At 41.9% G+C, this 24,295-nt stretch overlaps 1 protein-coding gene across 4 annotated transcripts in view; it reads left to right on the top strand.

The window, feature by feature from the left end:
* GPR156 (G protein-coupled receptor 156) overlaps positions 1-24,295 on the top strand; it is an 86,023-nt gene that overhangs the window by 48,951 nt on the left and 12,777 nt on the right. For 3 of the 4 annotated variants that reach the window (XM_046657829.1, XM_046657828.1, XM_046657830.1), the window contains exons 4-8: positions 12,248-12,383; positions 12,639-12,749; positions 18,947-19,072; positions 20,062-20,157; positions 23,429-23,665. In XM_046657829.1, coding sequence (XP_046513785.1) covers positions 12,248-12,383; positions 12,639-12,749; positions 18,947-19,072; positions 20,062-20,157; positions 23,429-23,665 — 706 coding nt within the window. Of the gene's footprint in view, positions 1-3,552; positions 3,752-12,247; positions 12,384-12,638; positions 12,750-18,946; positions 19,073-20,061; positions 20,158-23,428; positions 23,666-24,295 lie in introns of all 4 variants that reach the window. The other variant, XM_046657831.1, reaches the window with a different exon arrangement.

Below are 24,295 nucleotides of genomic sequence, written 5' to 3'. Positions count from 1 at the left end.
AGTCATCCTTTAAGACAAACTCTTATTCATCAAAATGTGACCCTGGACCAGCAGTATTAGTATCATCTGCGAAGTTGTTAGGAATACAAATTCTTGGGGTTCTTGGGGCTCTACCCTAGACACTACTGAATCTGAAACTGGGGAGTAATGACCAGATCTGTATTTTAACAAAGCTCTTCAGATGATTCTTATCAATTCTAAAATTTCAGAACCATTGTTCTAAGGCACAGTTCCTTTATCAATGCCTATACCTATATTACTTACTACGTTGTTTCATAATCATATTTACCTATTCTTTTATCCCTCTGTTCTGTCCCATATCAAAGTCAAATACAATATTTTTGCGTATTTCCTAGCACCTGCCACAGTGTCTGGCACATAGGAGATGCTTGGTAAGAATTTGGAGCCTAAAACATACTCCACTCCCCTCAGCATTCAGTCCAGTCAGAGTGCATACAAACACACAGAGCTGATAATCAAATGATGTATGAGGTTCTGCTCTTAAAGGCTGACATGCCACACAAGCCAAAAGCACACATACTGACAACACCAAGTGTCAGCAAGGATGCAGAGAAACTGGATCTCTTGTTCATTGCTGGTGAGTATGTAAAATGGTAGCACTACTCTGGAAAACAGTTTGGCAGATTCATATAAAATCAAGCATATGCTCACTGTGTAATTCAACAGTCACACTCCTGGGTTTTTACCATAGAGAAATGAAAACGTATGTTCATGCAAAAACCTGTACACAAATGTCTATAGCAGCTTTATTTGTAATAATCAAAAAGTGGAAACAGGAGCCAGCCCAGTAGTGGTTGTTTGCATGTTCCGCTTTGGCACCCTTGGGTTTGCAGGTTCAGATCCTGGGCACGGACCTGCCCACTGCTTGTCAAGTCATGCTGTAGTGGCATCCCACGTATAAAATAAAGGAAGATTGGCAACAGATGTTAGCTCAGGGCCAATCTTCCTCGCCAAAAAAAAAAACAACCCAAACATCCTTCAACAGGTGAATGAATAATCTGTGGTATATTCTTACAATGGAACACTATCCAACAATAAACAGGATCGAGCTGTTAATACATGCAACAACTTGGTTGGATCTCAAGGGCATTATACTGAGTGAAAAAATCCAAACTCAAGAGGTTACAGACTGTATAATCATACATGTATACTGCATTCTCAAGAGATGAATTTATAGTGATGAAGAACAGATCAGAGGTTGCCAGGGGTTACAGTTGAGGGAAGGGTGTGACTATAAAGGGGTGGTTTGAGGGAGGTTTTGTTTTGTTTGCATGATGGAACAGTTGAGTATCTTTATTATGGTGGTAGTTACGTTAATCTGTACAACTACACACACACACACACACACACAGAGTGCTTGTAAAAACTGGTGAAATTCGAATAAGGCCTCTAGTTTAGTTAACAGTACTGCGCCGGTGTCAGTTTCCTGGTTTTGATAGTGTACTCCATAGTTATGTAAGATGTTATCTTTGGAGAAAGCTAGGTGAGGGTACACAGAAACTCTCTGTTCTGTTTTGCAACTTCTTGTAAGTCTTAGATAATTTCAAACTAAGAAGTTTGTTGAGACAGAGAAAGCACAGAGATTTCTGGTGAAAGCTAAATGAGAAAGAACAACCTGACATCATGCTAGAACGGGGCCCGGGAAGCAGGGGAGAGCTCACTGCCAGGTGGAGGTGGGAGAGGAGAGAGGAGTGGAGATTCCTGCCTTGGACACCGTGTGGTCAAAGTTGGCCCAGGCCTGTTGGCCTCTCTCCAGTCCGACTGCTCACTCCTGCTCGCTTGAGGGGAATTGAGCACGGGGGTGGAGCGGGAGGTGAAAGCTCCTCCCTAGCAGTTTCCCACGTGGGGAGAGGGAGGAAAACTTTTCCTCAACAGGCCAGGGTGGGACAGCGGAGAGAGGGGATAAGGGCTCCCCCTTAATGAGGTTCACGAGAGGTGAAGCGTGTGAACAGTAAAAGATTAAATGACATAAGAACTCAGGCTCTGGAATCAAAGTCCACCTCAAATCCCAGCTCTCTCACTTACTGGTCGTGTGACTTGATTGCTTTATTGAACTTTGCTGAATCATTTCCCTGTTTAAAAACAGGAGTAATGATACTACGTGTCTCAGAATGCTGTGAAGATTACATTAGTGTATACAGAGCACTTAGCAACTGCCTAGCACATATTAAATATGTAATCCATGTTGACTACTCTTTTTAATATTATTCCATATCATTACTAATATTCCGAGAAGTAGAGAAAATGTACACACAGGTGATTCTGACTATAATGTAATTTTTGATGATTCAAAGGTACTTTAGGATTCTTCAGTACTTCAAATTCATCATAACATCAGCATTTAGTCCCTATATATGTAAACACAAACAATTTAACGTAAAATTAATAGTCATTACTTTCTATTACGGGCCTCTTATGTGCTTTGTACTTGAGATACATTATCTCTAACCTTTATAGCACTCAGGAGGATAAATATATTTTCCCCATTTTCAAGTGAGGAAACTCAGCATGGTTAGTTAGCTCACCCACCATACACAGCTAGTCAGTCTGGTCAGTCTAATTTCAAAGCCTGTGCTTTTTCCAGTACATCATGTTACCTCAGTATTAACCTTGGTATTAATCCATGAAAGCTGCTTAAACACACACAAAGATTATCTAATAGTTGTTCCTTTCACATCAGATTACAGAACAGAATATACAACTCCTGTCACAGCCTAGGGCAGACACTTCCAGGCCATTGCTGGGACCAAGACTTGGAGACACTAGACAATGATGGAAACCAGGAGCCCAAAGCCAGTTGTAGCAAGAATTCAGTCTAGGGTTCCAGCCAGTAGGTAAAGCAAGGAGCTATAAAGGGAACCCTGCCAAGCGTCAAGGTCCACGCCAGCAATCAGAGTAGGAAAGGGCAGGCCGAGCCTGGCAGAAGGCACTCCAGGGGACTCAGGACTGCCTCTCTGTCTCCTCTTGATGATAAATGCCAGCTGAATAGGGCCTCAAGGAGCCTCAGCTGAGGAGGCAGGTGAAAACCCTTGGCCTACTAGCCCTACTGCTGGACATTAGAAGCCAGCGTCAGGAAGGCCCCGAACAGGAGCTTGTTGATCAGTAGGATGGACACAGGGTCTCAGGCAGCTGAGGTAAACTAGCAGGAAGTGAAACCAGCGTCATGACACCTGGATTAGCTGTCCCAGCGTGGTCCCCATCTAGCTGTAAAACTGCATGCAGGTCGCTCAATCTAAAAATGAAGGAGTCAGGTCCGATCACTGGTTTATGCTGTATCTCTTAGGATGCTAAGGTTCAAATCCTGTCCTGGGCAATTTGTGGGGACAGAGTGCTGGGGAGCAAGCAGGTCCTGCCTTTCGAGCATCTCCCTTTTATCTCTTCTAAGTACTGGACCTCTAAATCCTTCTGAGTCTAATGATTTAGCCAGGATAACAGACATTTAGTAAGTTTCTGCTGGGTTCAGGGCCCTGTGGGAAGTGCTGATGGGAACAAAGCTGAGTAACACCCAGTCCTATCATCATGAATTCCCAGATTCTGGCCCAGTGGGGAATGGTTCCAGCAGCTGTAGTTGTTCAGAATTCTCAGATGCACCAAGGCCCAAAGTTCTCCGGCTGCACACCTGAGGACCAGAAAGAAGGAGGCGGGGGAAGGAAACCTCCCTAGTGTGGCAGGGAGGAAACCTCCCTAGTGTGATCTCCTGCCTACAGGAAATCAGTTTACATGTCACCTGGTAAGTGATAATATTCTGGTTTACAGCAGACATCTTGTGATTGGATGTTTCATGTGGCCAGTTGTGCTGTGCCTTATGCTCCACTTAAAACCAGGGCATCTGCTCTGCCCTTTGGGAAGTGCTACAGGTCTCCTGCTGGGAATTGCTCAAGGCTTTGTCCCGCAGCTAAGGGAGAAGGAAGTTGAAATCACTGCTTCATAAATTACAACACATGCCTGCACTCTAGAGTCTGAGGTTATATGAGAGAAGAGGATTTTTTGGTTTCTAGTGTTTTTCCCCTGGCATTTAAAAACACATCTAAAATATATTACAGTTGCATGAGACATGGCAAAAATACATTTGAAAACTAATTTTTTTTAATTGAGGTGGAGTGTGGCCTTAATACTCCTAATTAAAGGCATTAAGCTCCTTTCTAGTAATGGTACCCTTTGGGGCTTTTTTTTTTCTCATCACTTATCTTGAATCTGTCAGTTTGCTTCTCCTCTACTGTCCTAGACCTTAGCTGGTATAATGAAGTAATGGGTATTTGGTCTTGTATCTAAATTTCCACATTTCAGCTTTAAAAATATTTGCAAGGATACATTTTTAAATTGATCCTTAGGCCTGTTCATTGTCCAGGAGTGCTATGCCTTCTGAAATTTGTACGCTGGAAATTTATATGCATATTCACATGTAGTATCTATAATAAATGTATATTCATATACATAGATTTTTTTTTAAATGACCCAGGGAATACTGAGAAAACAATCGCTAATATTAAATTAAAATTTTATTCTATTTTAAAAGATGAAAAGACAGAATAAGAAAATTGTCTTTGCAGTGAAAAGTTTAGAAACCCAGGGAGGTGGTGTCCTAATGAACTGAGGACAGAAATTATATCTCATTTGCCTTCCTATCTCCAGTTCTTCTTAATCCCTGGACAAGCAGGTTTTTAGGAATTGTGGAATTAATTAATGTCTGACACAGGAAGTCATTAAAAAGATAGCTAATAAAACATGGAGACCCTGAGGTCATCTACTAAAGGAGAATTTGGAGGCAGGATGTTTAGCAAGGTTTTTTTTGCACTTAATAGCTAAATATTTTGATTGACTGATCGGTATGTAAATTCCAATGCATCTTTGGTAACCGGGTCAGCCTGTTGCTCCTGCTTAAGGCAGAGAAGCAGAAAGGGAGGTGTGACTGGCTTATTAAGAAGCCAGCAGCAGGGGAAAGCACCTTGCCTCTGGAATAAGTTTGAGAAGGGAAGAGCTGGAAGGGACCTTAGATTTCATCAGGTCTGACCACTGCTAACCATTTAGCTATTCAGCAGGCAGAACGTCTTTGTTCTTCCATTTCCTCTCGGCTTCAGCCACTGTAGCCTGAACTGACAGAATAGTAGGTAGGGAGCTTGCTCTCTCCATGTAAAACAAAGCCACACAAGCACTTATGACTACAGGAAAGCAGGCAAATTTAGAGAGGCCAGGCCCACCCAGGACAGGAGGCAGGGCTGAGCATTTTAGCTCTTGACAAAACGTAATTTACTGGCTGCAAGAATGTAAAGAGAAGGCATGCTTCCTAGCCTAGCTACAATCACAAATCAGTCCAAACTCAGCAGATTTTCTGAAGCCAGAGAATGGGATGCATGTTGTTAACCTCTGAGCAGATGTCAGCTGAAAGTCTGTAATCTGTGTGGTCATGAAGATGAGGTCTCATCCATCAATTGCTCGACAAGGGCTGTCATCGTATCACTGGGCCTACATGGCCCTTGACACATGATGTAAGAGACACATTGGACAAAAGCATTTCCTGGGGGAATTCTCCAGGAAGAATTCAGCCAATGGAAAGGAATCTTTCAAGTGGCCTGATTTCATTGGAGACAAGCAAACACATATGTGCGTGTGCATATGTGAATATACACGCCCCCAAGATGCTGCACTCTCCTAGAAACAAAGAGAACAGGAGAGCAAAAGCTTCACAGACATCCTGTTAGGATCCTCTCGCTCATTTGTTTTTAGACCCCCTTCAGCACCATGCCGAGAAAGGAAGCAAAGGAGGGGCTCAGCTGGACCAGAAGGCTTTGCAGTGAGAGTTTGGGATATGAGGATTTGCCGAGTGGTCAAAACCCAGTGTCTCTGGAAGTCCTGGCACTCAGAGCCCCCAAGATAACTCTGGCCCTTCGAGTTCAGTAATGTCGGGAAGTTCTCGGCCATACCACGAGGGACCAAGGGGAACCCCCTGAAACTCCCACCATTACCAGAATATAGCTCTCTTGTCTTAACAAACAGACATTGAACCAGCTCTTAACTCTCCCTCTGACTGTCAGGGATCTCTGCCGCTTTAGAGCCATTACCCACACTTTTGGAAGGATGAGAGCCTTCCTCCTTCCACCTAACAGAGGATATCATTGCCAAGGAAAAGTGAGATTGGGGAAGAGGACAAAGAAAGGAATAAAAGATGGGCCTCCCATTTCCATTAATGAATTCATTCATTCATTCATTCAATAAATAGTTAGGGAACACTTGCCATTTTCCAAAGACTGTGCTCGGGGCTGAAATACAGATGAACAAGAAACAGCTTGGCTTTCAAGGAGTAGAAACTGTCTAGTGGGACAAACACAAAAAACTGGTAGTATAACATGACAATTGTAGTGAAGCACATGTACCTGGTGTGTTGTAAGGACATACAACAGAGCACCACACCTAGAAGGAGGGCATCATCCAGGCGGATATGTGCTCTTATTTCTTTGAATCCAGTGAGGTGAGTCACTCACAAAGAAAATGTTAAGAAGTACCTCACAGAACAAATAAAAAGATTGACTTCCTCTGTGGCACAGTAAGCTTGGCTGAGTGATGTTGGAGACCATTGATTTTGGTGGCAACAGTCTGCAAGGCTGTATAATTTTCTCCTCCAGCACTCAGCTGTCTGGATGTAAAAGCAGACAGTGGATTGTAATTTGAATGCAAGGTTTGTCGGGCAGATGCAGCCAAAGGGCTTGTTTGGAACGGGAATTGGTGTTATTGAGAGAACAGTTCAGATAACCAACCAGAGGTTTGAAATTGCGTAGAGAAAGAAAGAAGGGCCTGATAGACTGTGAGAAGCTAAAGAAACCAAGTAACTGGAGGTCTGTAGGCTGTCGCCGAGCAAGTGTGTTAGAAGTAAGCATATGAGGGGCCTGGAGGATAGCAGACTCGTTCATTCATTCATGTATTTATTGAGCGCCCTCAATACGTGAGGTAGTGTTTTAGTGCTGGGAGTACATCATGAACAATTCTAGTTGGGAGGATAAGACAAAAAAATAATAATAAATATGCAAATAAATACTTTACCTTCTAATGTAATACATTAGATGTGTGAGTTAAAATATTGCAGGCAGGGAGAATAGCCACTTCAAAACCTTGAAGTGTGTAAGTGCCTGATGTTTTAAAGGAACAGTAAGGAGGCCTGTATGGAGTGGAGTGGGCAAGAGGACAAATAGGAAATGAGGTAGAGAGAGAATGGAGACCAAATATGTAAGCCGTTTGGATCCTGGTAAAGACTGGCTTTTCCTCTGAGTCAGATGGAGAGCCATTGCAGGGTTTTGAGCAGAGAAGTGAGATGATCTGATTTACCTTTAATGGATTGCTCTGGCTGCTGGGTTGAAAATAGATCTAGGGAGCATCCAGAGTAGAAGCAGGGAGACCAGTTCAGAGGCCATTGGAATAATCCAAATGAGAAATGGAAAGTAAGACTTTGAGCAGGGTGATGGCAGCAGAGATGTGAGAAGTAGTTGGATTCTGGATGTATCTCAAGGATAGAGCCAATGGGATTCCATGACAGATTGGATGTGGGTGGTGAGCAAGAGTCAAGGATGACTCCAAGATTTTTGGTCCAAATAAATAGAAAGATGTGGCTGCCAGTATCTGAACTGGGGAAGAATATGAGAGGAACAGGTGAGGAGGAAGACTAGGAGGAAAATTTTGGATGGACTGTGATCAGAGAATGGGATATTGGTGTTTAAATTTCTGAAATGGAACCATTCTGAATGGTCATAAAAGCTGGGTGTGACTCTGGGGCTGGGTGTCTGAAAGTGGAATAAAGTCAAGTCATGATGAGTAAGGAACTTAGAACTCCGGAGCGTGAAAGGTTAATGAAATTTCTAGGATAGTCTCCTAGGATGGTGGCCCAGGCAACAGAGGAAGGAGCAGGGCCAGGCTGCTCTCACCCTTATGATACAAAGTTTGAATATAAATGGTTAGAGGTCACACAAATATTAGTTGGAGGTGTACAGAGTTTGAATTGGATTCAGATTTTGAACCTGATACGTTAGAAATAAGCAAGATAGAAAACTGATCATATTTGCTGAGTCACACCAGACAATATTACAATAAAGCTGTTTGGAACATATCCAGATGAGATAGATTTATGATCCTGTTGTAGCATGGATCAAAAACAGTGGGTTGAAAAAGAAATTCAATAAACGTTCAGTATTTAAGCTTAATTGTGTTATTAAAAAGCTTTTTAGGGGCCAGCGCCGGTGGCCTAGGGGTTAAGTTCAGTGCACTCCACTTTGGTGGCCCAGGTTCAGTTCCCAAATGTGGACCTACACTGCTCTGTTAGCAGCCATGCTCTGCTGGCAGCCCATGTCCTAAAAAATAGAGGAAGATTGGCATGAAGGTTAGCTCAGGATGAATCTTCTTCAGCAAAAAAATAAAAAAATGCTTTTTGGAAAGACATTCATGTTTGGTTTTAGATATGTTTAAAGCTCAGTGATACCATTATATCAACTCATGTAGCGCTTTAGAAGCATGGCCCTGTGACATCTTAGGAAAGTTTTCAAATAGTCATGGCAAGCCAAGAAATACCCTCAGCCCCATTTGCAGGCCATGTTTCCAAACTCAGTCCTTAACCATTGTTAAAATGAAACAATAGGATGACCAGTCAGTCCTTTATAACTCCAAGTACAATAAACCTCCAAGTTCAGGAACCAGTATTTGATAAAGGTTTGTAAAATGTCATACGTGTGAGCTGGTGGATGTCACTTACATGTCTGAATTCATTTAAGACTATTGAAATGATAATCCAGGTTTATACAGGTTCTGCAGATATAGACGGATATTTATCTATATGTATTGAGACTTTACTTGAGAATGGAAAAATCTAGAAAGCTCTTGCCTTACATTGCCAAGCAATAAGTGAAGAAAAAAAAGATAATGAGATACCTATATAATCCTTTTTTTTAAAAAAAAAACCCACCTTGTTTCTGACTGCCAATAACCCAGTCCAAGCTTTTATCTCTTCAAAAATGCAAAACAAGTCATCTAGATGGGACTGGCTGTTTATAAACAAGTATCTAATATCTAAATCTAATTGCTTTGTGGAAATTATGTGTTTGTGATTGATTAAAATATTCAGCATATGTAGGTTTCATCTTTTAGTTCAATAGAAAAATATAAATGACATTGGTGGTTGAATTTCTATCAAAGTGGCAAAGACAATCCCCAAACATCCGTAATTCACCCGCTGAATTGGAGATGATTCACCTTTCAGGGACTTCACAGGTGTTGACTTCGCCAAACGAAATAGGTAAATCATTTTCCATTCATTTTTTTTCTTTGAGGCAAATTTTCAGTAAAATTGTTTGTGAAAAATATCAAAATATACTCATATAAGTCCATAACATGTCCACTTGAAAAATGAATTTGCATCAACTTTTGAGATGTGAAGACTATGTAATGTAGTTTTTGTGAAAAATAACTAAATTGAGTTCCTCCTAACTAAATCAGGAAGAGGAGGAATTCTAAATCAGTATTTCATGCAGTGCTGAATTACATGAAAAGAGACCTGATTGTGCGGTGGTGTTCAAATAAAATGGGTCCAGAGAAGAATTAAGAAAGAAACCTACCCCTCAGTGATCTAGACAACACAGACGTGTGGCTGTGAAACCCGGGCAGTTGCTTGGTGAGGAGGTCATCGTCAGATGTTCATGGCTCATGCCCACGAGCTTGTGAGAGGCCATGGGGAAGAATGCCCTGTTTTTGGTCCTACAGGAGCCCACTCAGTGGTTGCAGCACAGCCCAAGCTTCTGACTGCACCAAGTGGCCAGTCCCAGGTTGGCAGTGCCCTTTTTTCTAAATCAGTGTCAGCGCTGGTCTCTCAAATTGTACAACTTTTCTTAACAAATGCTTTGTGAAGCTGCTGGTTAGCATTGTTCTCATTTCAGTAGTCAATATTCACCACATATTCCCGCTTTTTATGGGACGAGACAAAGAAGCTAGGGAAAATTGCTCTCCATAAGTCCGCAGTTTGAAGACGTGGTGGCTGAGGAGGCACACCTGAGTGAACAAGTGGCTAGGCAGGATAGGGCTAGATCTTAAATTTGGATACAGAAGACTTAAGTAAACAATAGACAAATGTTCTTTATACATGTAGCTCTCTTGCTAAGTGATGAAGGTGGTATTTTAAGAAAATAAGTCTGAAAGTAATGTATATCATTGTTAGGACAGGGGGAAAAGGTGTTCAGAGAGCTGAAGGTTATACTAAAAACCTAAAAATTAATATTTTTGCATCACCTTAGAGTTTTCAAAGAGTTTTGGCACACACCTCATTTGATCTTTGGGATGACCTGTGGGGTGGATATGAAAGATGCTGTTATCTTCGTTTCACGGATGAGGGAACAGGAACCTAGAGAAGTTAAATGACTTGCCTAGAGTCATGCAGCCATGATTGGCAGAGCCAGGATTCTCCCATCTGTCACCTGACTCCAGTTCCATTGCTCCGAACATGATTGTATCCTGGATAAATATGGAGGCAGGAATGGAGAGTGAGGGACAACTCAGGGAGATTTTGAAATAACAAGTGAAAGAAATTGGCAATTGATTGGGTATAGGTGGTAAAGAACCAGGAGAAGGAAAAGGTGATTCCTAGCTTCCCAAAGCCTGGAAGATGGTGAGATTAATAATACCATCAGCTAATGTTGGCAACATGCTTACTATGTGCCAGGCCCCTGTGCCACACACTTCGCTGTATCGCCGCCTCCATTGAATCCTCACAATTCTTGGAGGGGTGGTATTATTATTATTCCCTATTTTACAAGGGAAATACATGAAAGTTGTCTTCACTTTTAGAGAAAGAAAAAAAATCAAAGTTTTTGCTCCAAGACAAGGTAAAGTTCAATTGGACTCATTGGCTTATGGTGACCATGCTTAGGACCTGAGACCTGGGGCAGTGGCTTGATGTTCTTGTGTGTGTAGACATAATTATGCTGCCAGCCCCGAGGTAACCAAGCTGGTTTAATGGTGATTATGATGTCTGCAAATCCAGCACTGCCAAACTGTTTGTTTAAGGCCTCTGAGGTACTTTGCTTGTCATTACAATAGACTTCCCTAAGTAGCTGGTTTTGTCTTGGCTCTGGCCATTAAGATGGTCAGCCAGGTGATCCAGGTATGTTAGATAAGAATGCTTTCCTCCTCAGTTATTTTTTAAAAATAAAAGTATAACTAAGTACAGTTATCAAGTGACTGTTAGTATAAATATTGCATTTATGTAGAATACACTATTTAAACTAACACTCTTAAATACAATTACATTCCTTCTTAACCGTTGCTAGTTACTTTTGCTTCTTAATCGTTATCAGTTACTGTCCAGCGTAAGCCTGCGTTTCCCCTTAGGTTAACCAGTTCACACATTTCAGCCTTATCCTGAGCCTCTGTTGGTGCCCAGGCTTTGTCGGAGCCCCTGATTGTCCACACCTCCCCTAATCTTGGAATTGCTCTGTAACTTCATTTAAACTACTCAAGAGAAGACCCTTCCCAAATTTCCTGCTTTCATTCCCTGCTTCCTCTTTCTCTCTTGGTCAAACAGAGAGAGAAAAACAATGTACGTATCAAATAAAGTAAATAGTGTATGAAAAAAATCCCAAACCCTTTTCCAAATAGCAGTTTACTTTACAGCTCATTTCTAAAGGCTCCGAACTACATCTCTTGAGATATCCACCTGCTCATTATTTGTTTACTAGACTGCATAGAGAGTCTCCTGGCAGCCATAAACTTCATGGAAAAATCCTCTTCTCTGATACCACCTGTTTGTAGGAAGGTGGCCCTCTTTTAAAAGACTTGGAGGGGCCAGCCCCATGGCTGAGTGGTGAAGTTCACACGCTCCGCTTCGGCGGCCCAGGGTTTCGCTGGTTCAGATCCTGGGTGCAGATGTGGCACCACTCATCAGGCCATGTTGATGCAGCGTCCCACATGCCACAACTAGAAGGACCTACAACTAAAATATAGAACTATGTACTAGGGGGATTTGGGGAGAAAAAGCAAAAAAAAAAAAGACTTGTAGCTATAGAAGCAAGAAATGCCAGAATTTAGTTCTTTTTGAAAATAAATTTCAATAAATCATAACAGTTTTTTACAGGGCTGTAAAGTGGTTTCTTCCCGGTGGTCCTTCGCTCTGAGGCTGCATTAGGATGCTGGTGGGATGTTCTGTCCGTGCCCGGGGCAGAGGGTCATGACTGTAAGTGTCTTTCTTCCTGACCCCCTCTAGGATTGTGAAGATGTCCAGTCCCAATCTGAACATGGTCACCTTACTAGGCAGTTGTATGACTTACAGTAGCGCTTACCTCTTTGGGATTCAAGATAAAAACGCTTCAGTGGGAAGCTCAATGGAAACTCTCATTCAGGTAGGTGAAGTCTTAAATTTTTTTGTAATATAATGCCCATGTTTTGGTAATTTTTTAAAACAGCTGCTCCTGTGGGGAGTGGTTACCTTTATCCTGGGTGTGAGCACTTTCAGAGGGGATCCCTGGAACTCAGTCAGTGAGGTCCGCTTTCTGCCCCATGCCCTCTATGGACTGAGGCCTGCCGGGGTCAGAATGTGTGGAGAACTGACAAAGGTTCCTCTCATGATTCTTGCTTCTGTGCCTTTCCATCTATAGATAAGACTGTCCATGCTGTGCATTGGAACCTCCCTTGTGTTTGGCCCCATTCTGGGAAAGAGCTGGCGACTCTACAAGGTGTTTACCCAGAGGGTCCCGGACAAGAGAGTGGTGAGTAGGCAGCAAGCACACACTGCTTGATTGCACACAGCTGCTCCACTACTGATTAAAAGACAGAGAAGCTTGTGCCAGGTTACCGGGTCCGGCCCTTTACGACAATCTGAAGTTCCTGCTGCTCACTTCAAACCTTGGAGTCATGTGGCCTTATAATCCCCAAGCCTGGAAGGCTATGCGTCTGTGCTGTTGGGAGATAGGTCTTTGAGCTAAAGTTCTGCTTCGTATGCACCCCAAGCCCTAATACTGATCTGGGGATGTGTGAGCTGGGGATCCTCCCAATGTGGGAGGGAGAGCAAGGTGCCCAGAGAGACTGCTACTTGGCACAGGTGTGAGCTGAAAGTGGACAGAGGGAGAGTGATTACAGGGAATCTGTAGCAAGTAAGCAGGGTCACTTCCCTCACTGGAGCCCAATTCTTTTCCATGTAGAAGGCCATTCTCTGCACTAGGAAGGGTGGGCCTGGAGCAGTGAGCAGGGAAGAGGATACCCATTCTGCAGATAGAATCAACCCTAGAAGCTATGGGGCAGCCAGATGCCTACATGTCCCTGATATCAGATGTCATGCGAACCACATCCCCTCATTTGATCAGGTTCCCTGATAGAACGGCCCAAACCTTAAAGCCTGATCATGAAACTCTTTGGCTATAGGCCCTGCCCAGACCCAATATATCACGCAGTTGGAGTTTATTTCTCTGGAATTATGGTTTGTTTGGTTGGGGTTTTTTAGCAAACGTTATTGAAACATGGTGAATATTTATCAAAAGCTTAGCTGTGAGTACCGATGTATATGAAAAAGATCACAGGACAGGAAGTTCACCCATCCCTATAGAACATTGTTTCCTTTTTTTAAAATAGCTTCATTGAGGTATAATTGGCATGCAATGAACTGCGCATATTTAAAGTATATGATTTGATAAGTTCTATCATATGTATACACTCATGAAACATGGTGTATAATCTGCAAAATCTCATGCACCTTCATTATCTCCCCCTCCTGTCCACTCCTTACATCCCCTGTCCCTGGCCCCAGGCAACCATTGATCTGCTTTCTGTCACTAGAGATTAGTTTGCATTTTCCAGAATTTTATATAATGGAATACAGTATATACTCTTTTTTTAATCTATGTTCTTTTATTTGACATAATTATTTTGAGATTCATCTATGCTGTTGCGTGTATCATTGTTTCTTGTTACTGCTGAGTAGTATTCCAACGTGCAGACATACTACAGTTTGTTTATCCATTCTCCTGCTGACGGACATTTGGGTTTGTTCCCCATTTGGGGCTATTAGAAATAAAACTGCTTTGAACATTTTATGTGGAAGTCTTTGTCTAGACATATGCTTTCATTTCTCTTGGATAAAAACCTAAGAGTAGAATGGCTGGATCATATGGTAGGTGTATGTTTAACTTTCTAAGAAATTGCCAGATTGTTTTCCAACGTGGCTGTGCCGTATTCAGTTCCCATCAGCAGTGCATGAGAGTCCTTTTCCCCCACATCCTCACCAACGTTGAACTTGGTTGGTCTTTTTCATTTTAGTCATTCTAATAGGTAAGTATAGAAGTATTTCACTGTGTTTTAATTTGCATTTCTCAGATGCAGTGTTGAGCATCTTTTCATGTGCTTATGTGCCATCCATATATCTTCTTTGGTGAAGTATCTGCTCAAATCTCTCACCTGGTTTTTTTATTAGTTGCTTATTTTCTTATTGTTGCATTGGTTTTTTGTTTGTTTGTTTGTTTGAAGAAGATTAGCCCGGAGCTAACTTCTGCTGCCAATCTTCCTCTTTTTGCTGAGGAAGACTGGCCCTGAGCTAACATCTGTGCCCATCTTCCTCTACTTTATATGTGGGACGCCTACCACAGCACGGCTTAGCTGAGCAGTGCCATGTCTGCACCCGAGATCCAAACCAGCAAACCCCAGGCCGCCGAAGCGGAACGTGCAAACTTAACCCCTGTGCCACAGGGCCGGCCCCTATTGTTGCATTTTGAGAGTTCTTTTTATAGCCTAGATGCAAGTTCTTTATCAGACATATGATTTGCAAAGATTTTCTTCCAGATTGTGGCTTTTCTTTTCATTTGTTAAGAGTGTCACTCAAAGATATGTTTCTAATTTTGATGATGTCCAATTTACCACTTTGTTCTTTTATGGATCATGTTTTGGGTGTCAGATATAAGAAACTTTTGCATAATCCAAAGCCCCCAAAACACAGGTTTTCTCCTGTGTTTACTTCTAGAAGTTTTATGAGTTTTTGTTTTTACATTTCAGCCCATAATCCATTTGGAGTTCATTTTGAAATACAGTGTGATGTATGCATCAAAGTTCATTTTTTAATGTCTGGATATCCAATTGTTCCAGCACCATTTCTTGAAAAGACTATTCTTTCCTCACTGAATTACCTTTGAACTTTTGTTGAAAATTATTTGTCCATAGATGTGTGAATCTGTTTCTAGACTCTTCTCTGTCTCATTGATAAAGTTGTTTATTTTGACATAAATGCCATATTATCTTGATTACTGTAGCTTTATATTAAAATCTTGAATCAGGAAGTACTAATTCTCCCACTCTGTTCTCTTTCAATGTTGTTTTGGCTAATCTAGGTCCTTTGAATTTCCATATGAATTTTTGAATCAGTTTGCCAATTTCTACAAAAATCCCACCCGGATTTTGATTGAGAATGTGTTGAATCTATGGATCAAATTGTAAAGAATTCACTTCTTAACAACGTTGTGTCTTTTAACCCATGAACACAGTATATTTATCCATTTATTTAGGTCTTTAATTTCTCTCAGCAATTTTTTTTTGTAGTTTTCAGTAGAGGTCTTTCACATCTTTTATTAGAATTTGTGAGTATTTAATTTTTTTATGCTATTATACATATTATTGTTTTTTATTTCACTTTCAGGTTTTTGTTGCTAATATATAGAAATACAATTGATTTTTTGTATGCTGATCTTCTATGCTGCAACCTTGCTAAACTGCTTATTAGTTATAGTACCTTTTTTGTAGATTCCAGCAGATTTTCTACACAGATGATCATATCATCTGTGAATAAAGACAGTTTCTTTCCAACCTCTTGTATGATAGCACTGGATAGAAACGAAAGTACAATGTTCAATAGAAGTGCTGAGAACAGACATTCTTGAGCTGCTCTTAATCTTATAAGGCAAGCACTAAGTCTTTTAAAACTAATTATGATGTTAGCTGCAGTTTTATTGTAGCTGCTCTTTATTTAGTCGAGGAAGTTCCCTTCTATTCCTGTTTTGCTGAGAGTTTTTATAAAGAATTTATGTTGGATTTTGTCAATGTTTTTTCTGTGTCTGTTGACATGATCATATGGGGTTTTTAAAAAAATTTGTTCATATGGTGGATTACATTAAATGATTTTAGGATCTCAAACCAACCTTGCATTCCTGAGATAAATTCTGCTTGGTCATGATGTATCATCCTCTTCTTATATTGTTGGATTTATTTTCTTAAAATTTTGTCTATAATGTGTATATTTATGTTCTTAAGAGATATGCTCTGTTGTTTTCTTTTCTTGTAAAATCTTTTTCTTGGTAATGCTGGCCTTATAGAAGAAATTAGGACGTATTCCCTCTTCTTCAATTTCTGGAAGAGTTTGTGTATAATTGGCTTTCACATAGTGTAAGTACCTTACAATAGTATGCTTCCATTTCTCTCCTTCCTGATCTCTATATTATTGTTTTCACTTTTACGTATGTTAAAAGCCCCACACAATTGTTATTATTTTTGTTTAAACAATTGGTTATCTTTTTAATTTTTTCCCATGTAATTGTTTTATTTTTTATTCTTTTTTTGAGGTATAATTGACATATAACATTAGTTTCAGATGTACATCATAATGATTCAATATTTGTATATATTGTGAAATGATCACCACAATAAGCCTAGTTAACGTCCATCCCCATATAATTATAAAATTTTTTTCTTGCGATGAGGACTTTTAAGACCTTCTCTCTTAGCAACTTTCAAATATGCAGTACAGTATTATTAACTATAGTTGCCATGCTGTACATTATATTCCCATGACTTGTTGATTTTATAACTGGAAGTTTGTACCTCTTGACCTCCTTCACTCATTTCACCACCCCTCACCCCGACCAGTGGCAACTACCAGTCTGTTCTCTGTATCTATGAGCTTGGTTTTAGTTTTCTGTTTTTTTAGATTCCACATATAAGTGAGATCAATATTTGTCAATATTTGTCTTTCTCTGTCTGACTTATTTCACTTAACATAATGCCCTCAAGGTCCATCCATGTTGTCACAAATGGCAAGATCTCATTCTTTTTTATGGCTGAATAGTATTTCATTGTGTGTGTCTATATATGTGTGTGTATGTATACATCTCCTTTATGCATTCATCCATCAATAGACACTTAGGTTATTTCCATATCTTGGCTATTGTAAATAATGCAGCGGTGAACATGGGGGTGCATGTATCTTTTCAAATTAATGTTTTCATTTATTTGGATAAATGCCCAGAAGTGGAATTGCTGATTCATATGGTAGTTCTATTTTTAATTTTTTCAGGAACATCCATACTGTTTTCCATAGTGGCTGCACCAATTTACATTCCCACCACCAGTGAACAAGGGTTCCCTTTTCTCTACATCCTCACTGGCACTTGTTATTTCTTGACTTTTTGAAGCAGCCATTCTAACAGGCATGAAGTGATATCTCATTGTGGTTTTGATTTGCATTTCTCTGATGAGTAATGATCTTCAGCATCTTTTCATGTACCTGTTGGCCATCTATATGTCTTCTTTGGAAAAATGTCTATTCAGATCCTCTGCCCGTCTTTTAATTTGGTTATTTGGTTCTCTGCTATTGAGTTTTATGAGTTCTTTATATATTTTATATATTAACTGTTTATCAGATATGTGATTTGCAAATATTTTCTCCCATTCAGTAGGTTGCCTTTTCATTTTGTTGATGATTTCCTTTGCTGTGCAGAAGCTTTTCAGTTTCATGTAGTGCCACTTGTTTATTTAAACAATTATTAATTGTTAAACAATTGTTAAACAATTAAACAATATCTTTTAAAGATATTTAAAAATAAAAATCCACTTTATATTTGTCCATGAAGTTAACATTTCCAGAGCTCTTTATTTCCTTGTATAGGGCCATATTTTCATTTGGTGTCATCTTCCTTTTACCTGAAGGATGTCTAACATTCTCATGCAGGTGTGCTAGTGCTGAATTCTTTTGGCTTTTATTTATCTGAAAAAGTCTTTATTTCACCTTTGTTTTTGAAAGATGTTTTTGCTGGATGGAGCATTCTAGGTTGAGGTTTTCTTTTTCACTTTTACTACTTTGAAAATTTTCTTCTGCTGTCTTCTCACTTGGTCTTGTAGCTGATGAGAAATCCGATAGCTTCCTTATCTTTGTTCCTCTATACGTAATGTGGGTTTTTTGCTTGTTGCTTTGAAGATTTTCTCTTTATCACTAATTTTGAGCAGTTTGATTAAGCAACTGATTTCTTTTTATCTTACAAACACCATGAATCGTGTAACTGGTTGTGCTTCCTTCTTTTTCATTGATTGACAAAAACTCAGTTCCACATTTCTGCCCCAATTCATGAATGCTGTATACTCTCCTCACCTGAGCCTTCATCATAATTCTGTTTATCTTCTCTTTTCCCTGATATTTTCAATTTTTCATCCTGTTGCAGTATATATATTTTCTTAATTTTATTTTTATAGTCACAAAAGTAACACATGGTCTTTGTATTAAGTTAAATAATTCATATATACATAAAGACAGTGCTAGTAATCTCCCTTCTCTACCACCCGCCTCGCTCAATCTCACCCTCCAGGTTAATGATTGTTAACAGTTTTTTTGGAAAACTTCCACATCTCTCTGTGTACTCTTGTAAACATATCTATAAATAATAATGTATTTATTTTATTAAATCCCTTGAATCCTTTATGGGAAAAGGCAGGATGTGGAAAAGAAAGGTAAATCGGAAATGTTTAGTGGTGATAATGATGATATGGATATAGAAATTTTTGTAAATATTTAGTACCTGTTTCATCTTTGAAGGCTGGATTTGAAGCTCCTTGGGAGGGCCAACTCCGAAGCTTATAGTCCAGAGCACATAGGACACTCTAGCTTCTGTGTCACACAGCCAACAAGCTAAGGAAAATTATGACCTTGGCTCTTTTACAGATAATCAAAGACCTGCAGCTGCTGGGGTTGGTGGCAGCCCTGGTAATGACTGATGTGATCCTGCTGATGACGTGGGTACTGACTGATCCCATCCAGTGCCTCCAGATTCTTGGTGTCAGTATGACGGTAAGGGGTCCAGTCCCTGGAGGATTTAATTCCTGAACTGGGGGGACTGGCTTCTGTGGGTACACAGGGGTCATCCTCCCAGTAGCATTCGCTGTGTGGTTGTCCTCTCAAGGAGAAGATAAATGACCCAAAGAGGAGGGAGAGTCAGGAGCTGAGGCTGTCGTGAATGCCTTGCCCCAGGTCTGCAGGGAGGCCTACCATGCCCACCGCTCCTCCCAGTGGGAGGCATCTACTCCAGACACTGGAGTCGGCCTGGCAGTTCTCTCTGCTTCCACAATTTGATAACGAGAACTTTCACCTACAGGAAGTTGCCTTCCTCTAATTGTTGGGGTAAAAGTAGCATTGTGAGGTGGTCTTTGGAGTCAGTCAACCCTGGTTCAGATCCCTCAGCTCTAGCACATACCAGCCATGTTTCCTTGGGAAAGTCATTAACCTCTCTAAGTCTGTATTTCCTCGTAGGTAAAATCCAAATAATAATACTACCTATTTCTTAGGGCTCTGGTGAAGATTAAGTGAAACAATACAGGTGAAGAACTCAGTTGTGCCCAGGACATAGAGTGTTCAATTAATAGAAAGTATTATATGTCTCCAGCCTCACAAGGGCCTGAGGAATATAGTGGAATCTTGACGTTGCAGATTTAAAATTTAAGGTTTCAACTGTTAACAAATAGCAGGAACGTGATGTGAAATAATTTGTAGTTTTGCTAGCGCACCAGTTGGAATCATTGTGGTGGCAAAGCAGGTGACAGAGTGGTAAGCCCTACAGCTGCCAAGCATCCACATGTCAGCCCAACTTCATTGTCTTTTCCTCCAACTCATAGTCACTCTCATTGGGATTCTAATGGAGTCAACTAAATTTTATAGTTTTTATGTACTAAGGGGAAAATTCTGTGCTGTAGAGGAGTTCACCTCCAGGATGTTCACAAAGATCTGCTGTGTGTTCCTGGCAATTGTGGATGTCCTAGGTCCTGACTCTTTGTCCCTCATAGGTGACAGGGAGAGACGTGTCCTGCTCTCTGACCAGCACACACTTCTGTGCTTCCCGATACTCCGATGTCTGGATTGCTCTCGTTTTGGGATGCAAGGTTGGTAAACACATCTCCTTGGGATACAATCCATCTCTCACCAACAGAGTGGATATGAAGTGGGAATTACAGAAATCAACGAAGTGATTTCTGCAAAGAATCTTGAAACCAGAGGAGTCCTGTTGATGCGTAAATCTAAGAGCCTTGACCCTTGTTATTTCTCTACTTTTAATTTGTTTTGGGGGTCACTTATCCAACTCTTCATTCAGTCTTCCCCCAAATCGTGTGGAATTCACCCACTGTTTCTCCCATACTTTGGTCTGGTTTTTTAATCGATTTGGCCTTACCATTTTTTTCCCCAATTCCTGCAGGGGAATTATAAAGAGATATTCTCTCCAGCTTAATCTATTCTCTTAAATGCCCTTTTCCCCCCCTCTGTGTATTTCTCCAAGGTTGGGTCCAGAATCCTACTGCCTTTCACCCACTAACTTTCTCACTGTGGTTGGAGGCGAGCTGGCCCTAAGACAGAGGACAACAGCCATGGCGTCCTTGGAGTGATTCCAGCTGCCTCAGAGTGTCTCCCATCCTGCCCTGAATCTCCTATCATTAGACATTTGTCTGTGTTGAATGACAAAAGTAGGATATTATTTCCAGAGGGTACCAGATACCTATCCAGGGCACTGAGGGAGGTCTTTAGAACCCACTGTCCTGTCAGCTGTTTTCAGCTTGGAGGGACAGAGACTCTGGCTTGGGGGAGCATAGGGCAGGCCTCTTTCAATGAACAGGGCAAGCCCTGCATAGCAGGAGCCTGCCTGTTGACTCTCAGGACCCAGAGGCCTGGTTGACTGCTGGCAGAGGAGGAGTTTTTGTAGAAACATGTGGTCTTTAAAGGTAAACTTTACTCATTTCACCACTGGGAAAGTGTTCAAGTGGTTGCTTCTGAGAAATAGCCCTGGGGGTGGGCAGGACTGGGACAGGAAATGTTGCTTTTCAACTATGTACATCTATTACTTTGATAGAAATATTTTTAAAAGAAGACACTAGGAGATGAACAGCTCTTGATGTCCAGTTTCTTGCTAATGGTTAAAAAGTAAGCTTCAGAAATGACAGAACAGGGTTTGAATTCTGACTCAGTCCCTTCCTAGCTGACCCGGAACCTCATTTAACCTCTCTGAGCCTCAGTTCCTTCAGACGTAAAATGAAGATGATGATGATACCCTCTCAGAACCAGTCAGTTTCAAAAGAGTTAGTGCACATTAAGAGTTTTCAACCACTCCCAGCCCATCATCAGAGCTCAATAAATGTTAGATATTATTGTTATTCATCTTCTGCTGCCCCCGGGACAGTTCTGATAAATGCTGTGCCTCCCCTGGTTCCTCAAGTCCCTGTAAAGAGCACGTCCTCCCCAGCACAGGGACTCGGCACTTCCCCCATAGCAACTCACTTTGCGACTCAACTTGTTTATTTTCTCCATTGCCTTTTGTATAATCCCATTTCCGTTTTATTTCACTGTAATATCTTTCCGTAAGACGAAGGAAATAAAAGGGAAAAAGAATGCTGAGCGTCAGGAAACCGACTAAGCTGGACCCCATGGGCTCCCTGGTCCATGAGCAGTTCCTGGGGGGACCCAAATCTCCACGTTAAGTTCCAGGACCCCCTACCTGAGCCTGTCAGCCGCCCCCACCCCACACCTAGCCGTGGTGGCGAATGACGTACAAGCGACATACAAGCATTGGATGTGATTCACTGAAACACAAGTGGGGATATAGAGAAGCTTTATTCCTACCTAGTTCTCTTTTGGCAAGAATTTTAATGGAATTAAACATTTTAATAAAATCAAAGTTGAACATTTCAAAACCGTAGCATTAATTTCATTCACCCTTGGTTGAATTACTAATGATCCAGCCCTGTCAAATGCCACCTGATGGCGTCAGTTCCCCAAAAGTCAGGTCCCACTGGTCTCCTGACTTGTGTGTCTTCTAGTCTTTGGAGATCTCCGAGTGGCCTCGTTTGGCCCTCAGGCCTCTTTTTGGACCCCGGGCATTAGGGGCATCCAGGAGGCATCTCTGCCATGTTGGCTCCTTCACTGTCGGCACAGCCAGTCCTCCAGAAAATCATCCTTAGGGCCGTCCCTGCAGGTGAGGATGGTCAGACTGTATGATTTCAGGGTCACTGGCAGGTTATCGTTAGTTATTATTATTATTTCTCCCTTGGAATCCCCATGGTTCCCATCCCCACCTCATCCTCATGACATCTTCACCTTCTGGTTATAAAACATTTACATTTGTGTGCTTGCCTTAAATCTCCCTACCAGACTGAGCTCCTTGAAAGGCAGGAGGATGACTTATTCCTCTTTGTAGCACTGTAGCTGTACACCGAGCATGACACTTTGCACAGTCAGGCGAACATATGTTGAATCTATCCAGTATTATGCATTATTGATTAAAGCTTTGATTTCTGTTTAAATGCAGCTCCTTCTAGGAGAGATAGCACTTTAAGGTGCTGTGGATGATTTTCTCCTTAGTACAAATGAGAAATCTGAGCACAGGTTTATGTTCATGGGAAAGAATAGGACCCTGGGTTCCTGGTGCTGGGGGCGGGGAATGTCCCAAAGAGGGTGACGGGTATAGATGGAGCCTCTGCTGCCTGTGCCTGCCTCGCAGTCTTGTCTAGGCCCCAGCCTGCCTTTGTTCTCCTCTGTTTCCACGCTGCATCTCCCATAAACACCCACTGGCACAGAGCCGCTGCTGGCCTATAGAGCTCCTTTGTGTAAATTAGAAAAAGGCATCGCTTCTAGGCAGATGCAGCCTTGCAGGTGCAGGGCTTGGCAAGCAGATGGTGCCTTTGGGAAAATTAGAAAAAAGAGCCCCTTCCTCGGGGCACTGCCCCTGCCACGGCACATGGCTTGACAAGCAGACCCCAGGGCTGTTTCAGCTTCCACATGCCCTTTAGCTTCTTGCAGTGCAAAACCCCACAGGGACGTGGCAGCCCTCACCGCCAGCTGCACAATACGCCCTCTGCCCTCCCAGTGCCCGGCAGCCCACTGGCGCCATCCTGTCATGCCTCGTCCAGGCAGAGTCCTCTCTGATGGCTGACTTGCTGACCTCTGATAAACTAATTTTCAGTGAAGGAGAGGAAAAGAAAAGTTTATTAAGCACCTACTAGGTTAAGGGGCCACCCTGAGGGTCTTCCCATGTGCCATCTTAGTAAATCCTCATGGCAACCCTGTAAGGGCCATATTTTTGAGGAAGTTGGTCCCAGCCCTGCTGCTCTTTGACCCCAGCCTGTTGTTCCACTTCTCTGAGCCTCTGGTTCTCCTCTTCGCCTCCAGGGTCTGCTGCTGCTGTATGGTGCCTACCTGGCTGGCCTGACGGACCACGTCAGCTCTCCTCCTGTGAATCAGTCTTTAACCATCATGGTTGGGGTCAACCTCGTGGTGCTGGCTGCTGGGCTTCTTTTTGTGGTCACCAGATACTTGCACTCCTGGCCCAACCTGGTCTTTGGACTCACGTCTGGAGGCATCTTTGTTTGCACAACCACAATCAACTGCTTCATCTTTGTCCCCCAGGTATGCTCTAGGGAGGATGGGCAGTCCTGCTAGTCACTCCAGAGGCTCTGCTGGGCATGATAAATTGCTCACTTTGTCTCCCACTGAGACTTTTGGGTACCATTTATTGGAGAGTCAGAAGGAAGGCAGGGTTCCCAGTGAGCTGGCTCCCTCTGTTCTCCCCTACTCGCCATCCTGAAGAAGGACAGCTCTGCTCCCAGTCAGCAAGGAGGGCAGGCCAGCGTGGCCGAGCAGTGGCGGCAGCCTGTTTCCACCCCTGGGGAGCTGCCTCACAGACCTGCTTTTCCACCCACCCTCCAGTCTGTCTCACTCATCCCCAGTCCCTGCTTCATCCTGATAATGTCGTTTCCTTCACTCGCCTGGACACGAGGAACCTTTCCTTCTTTCCTGTTTGGGATTGCAGATATACAGGGCAAAACTCATTTGGAATTTTATACAATTTAAAATGCTGTTCCTTTCTTTTTCTTAGAGGAAAATGTAGAACATTCTTTTTCTTTTTACAATAAGGAGAAATAAAAACTAAATAAAAATGTGTTTTATATCATGGGGATTAAGAACAAATCAAATGAGAGAGAAAGATAGAAGCAGAAAAGTCCAGACAGCAGAGAGAAAGAAAGGGAGTTCGAGGGA

Source organism: Equus quagga, chromosome 4 (genome assembly GCF_021613505.1).
Source record: "Equus quagga isolate Etosha38 chromosome 4, UCLA_HA_Equagga_1.0, whole genome shotgun sequence".
Lineage (NCBI taxonomy): Eukaryota > Metazoa > Chordata > Mammalia > Perissodactyla > Equidae > Equus > Equus quagga.
The sequence above is the reverse complement of the archived record's forward strand: the minus strand, read 5'-3'. Positions and strand labels throughout refer to the sequence as shown.